Source organism: Helianthus annuus, chromosome 15, assembly GCF_002127325.2.
Source record: "Helianthus annuus cultivar XRQ/B chromosome 15, HanXRQr2.0-SUNRISE, whole genome shotgun sequence".
NCBI classification, from domain to species: domain Eukaryota; kingdom Viridiplantae; phylum Streptophyta; class Magnoliopsida; order Asterales; family Asteraceae; genus Helianthus; species Helianthus annuus.
Genome location: NC_035447.2, coordinates 166,750,705 through 166,752,608, shown reverse-complemented (window position 1 = coordinate 166,752,608; position 1,904 = coordinate 166,750,705). Strand labels below are relative to the sequence as shown.

The window sequence follows — 1,904 nt, the reverse complement described above, 5'->3', positions numbered from 1 at the left end:
TTATAATTTCTTATGTTTTAATTTAATAACCTAAGTTAATAAAAACTTTATAAAATTTAAAAAATACAACATAAAACAACATAAATAATTTCATTTCATAACATAAAAAAAATTACATTTCCTAAAAAAAATTACCAAAAAATAAAAATAAAAAATTACGTTTTGTAATTTCCTAAAAAAAAAAAAATACCGAAAATAAAAATTAAAAAAAAACCTACGACGTCCATTTTTTTTCACCTCTTCCTTAATCATCCGATAAACCTCGCGTTCATCCTCCGGAACCGAGTCGAGATCCAACCTCATAATCCTAAAATCTTCCGCTCGAGCATAGTCGGACGACACGGTTTTCTTGTGAGTATACTTTTCGGCCGCGAACTCTTTGAACGAACGGAATTCGTTTATCAAATCGTCCATTTTTTACGATGCCTTCTCGCCCCTACCTCCACTAGAGCCGCCACCTCCACTCGAGCCGGCCACTTTTCGCTTTCCGGCCGCTTCTTTTTTTGCTTTGTCCCTCCCGGGGGGACGTTCCGACTCGTGGACGGGCAACACATCCTCGTCATCTTCCGGGTCGTCGTTTATGTCGATTTGACAACGAGCGGTGGAGCCTCCCGCACTATAACTTCCGGACTCGGAAGTTTTAGTGCGTTTGGCCGTTGCGACCTCATTTGGAACCGGCTTCCATTTTTGTTCTTTCCTTACAACGTTCCATGCTCGGAAGTGCGGGAAAGGCGTTGGATTTTGAGAGTCCCACTTGGCGATAGCAAGGTTAAGAATGTCCTCGTCGTTACTCCCGCTAGGAGGAGAAAGGTAAATTTGGTTATAAATCGCGTTAAAGTTGTTGATGACCTTGCTCATTTTACGCCACTTGCCCGAGACGGATTCGACATCACGAGCCGGACCATGCTCCATAATCACGTTAAATCTATCCGTTGTCTTCTTCCAAAAACTACTACCCGATTGGTTGTTTCCTAAATTTTAAAAATTATTGCATTAGTAAAAAAAAAATTAAATTTAAATTAAAAGTTTGGTTCATACCGACTATCGGGCAAGTAGAGGCCTTAACAAACGCCATTGCTAGCGCCTCCTCTTCTACTTTCGTCGAAGGTCTCCCCTTTGCTCTCGGTTTTGGCGCGGTTTCGGGTTCAACCTTCTTTCCCTTCCCCTTGTTTTTTTTTGCGCGTGAGCTCTTGCGGTGGTGATTCGGGGACGACTTCTTCATCATCATCTTCAAGTTGAACCGGGGGTTGCGATTGCGATTGGAGTTGTTCAAACGTGTTGCGTTGCATGATTTGTTGGAGCGCTTGGTATTGTTGAACTTGTTGAAGTTGAGACATTTGTGAGAAGGCGTTGGGTGTTTGTTGGAAACCCGAAAAGGATCCATAGTCGGAGTGTAAGCGGGACTCGAAAAAAAATTAGGTTGGTTCGGATTGGGATTATTCGGGTTGGGGTTGTTTGGGTTGGGGTTGTTTGGGTTGAATGGATTCATGATTGGGAGAGAATGGTATAAAAATTATGGAGTGTTTTTATAAAAAAGGAAGAGAATTGGAGAAGAATGGGAGTAGAATGAGAGAGAATGGTATAAAAAAGGATTAGATTGTGGTATTTATTTAAAATGAAAATGATTTTTTTATTAAAAATGCCGTTATCAAACGGCTAGTTTTCAAAGGGATTGGATCGGCGGACCCGGCTGAGGGTCGCCGGGTGTGACGGGCCGAGCCCCAGGGGGGCGGTGTGGGAGTCCGGCGCCGGGCCTAGCCGGGCATCTGCCGACCCCCATACCTTCTAGTCTTACTAGCAGAGTAAGATGTACAATTTTGATTTATTAAACTATTGATTATTGATGATGATGATTCTAAATATATTTTGTAATTAAATTATGGAGTCGAACTTGAATTATGGAT

General features: G+C 41.8%; 1 protein-coding gene across 1 annotated transcript; it reads right to left on the bottom strand.

Moving 5' to 3' along the window:
- Nucleotides 1-417: 417 nt before the first annotated feature.
- LOC110914627 lies at nucleotides 418-1,228 on the bottom strand. The gene is made up of 2 exons (XM_022159414.1): nucleotides 1,039-1,228; nucleotides 418-971 (listed from the first exon to the last, which is right to left on the bottom strand). The coding sequence occupies exons 1-2, from the start codon at nucleotides 1,226-1,228 to the stop codon at nucleotides 418-420; spliced, it is 744 nt and encodes a 247-aa protein (XP_022015106.1).
- Between the last annotated feature and the right edge of the window lie 676 nt (nucleotides 1,229-1,904).

What these genes read in the sequence shown, in the direction of transcription:
- LOC110914627 (XM_022159414.1), bottom strand. Translation starts at nt 1,228, where the DNA reads ATGATGATGAAGAAGTCGTCCCCGAATCACCACCGCAAGAGCTCACGC. An exon ending in CTCTACTTGCCCGATAGTCG is followed by an intron (nt 972 to 1,038) that starts GTATGAACCAAA and finishes TTTAAAATTTAG; the next exon opens with GAAACAACCAATCGGGTAGT.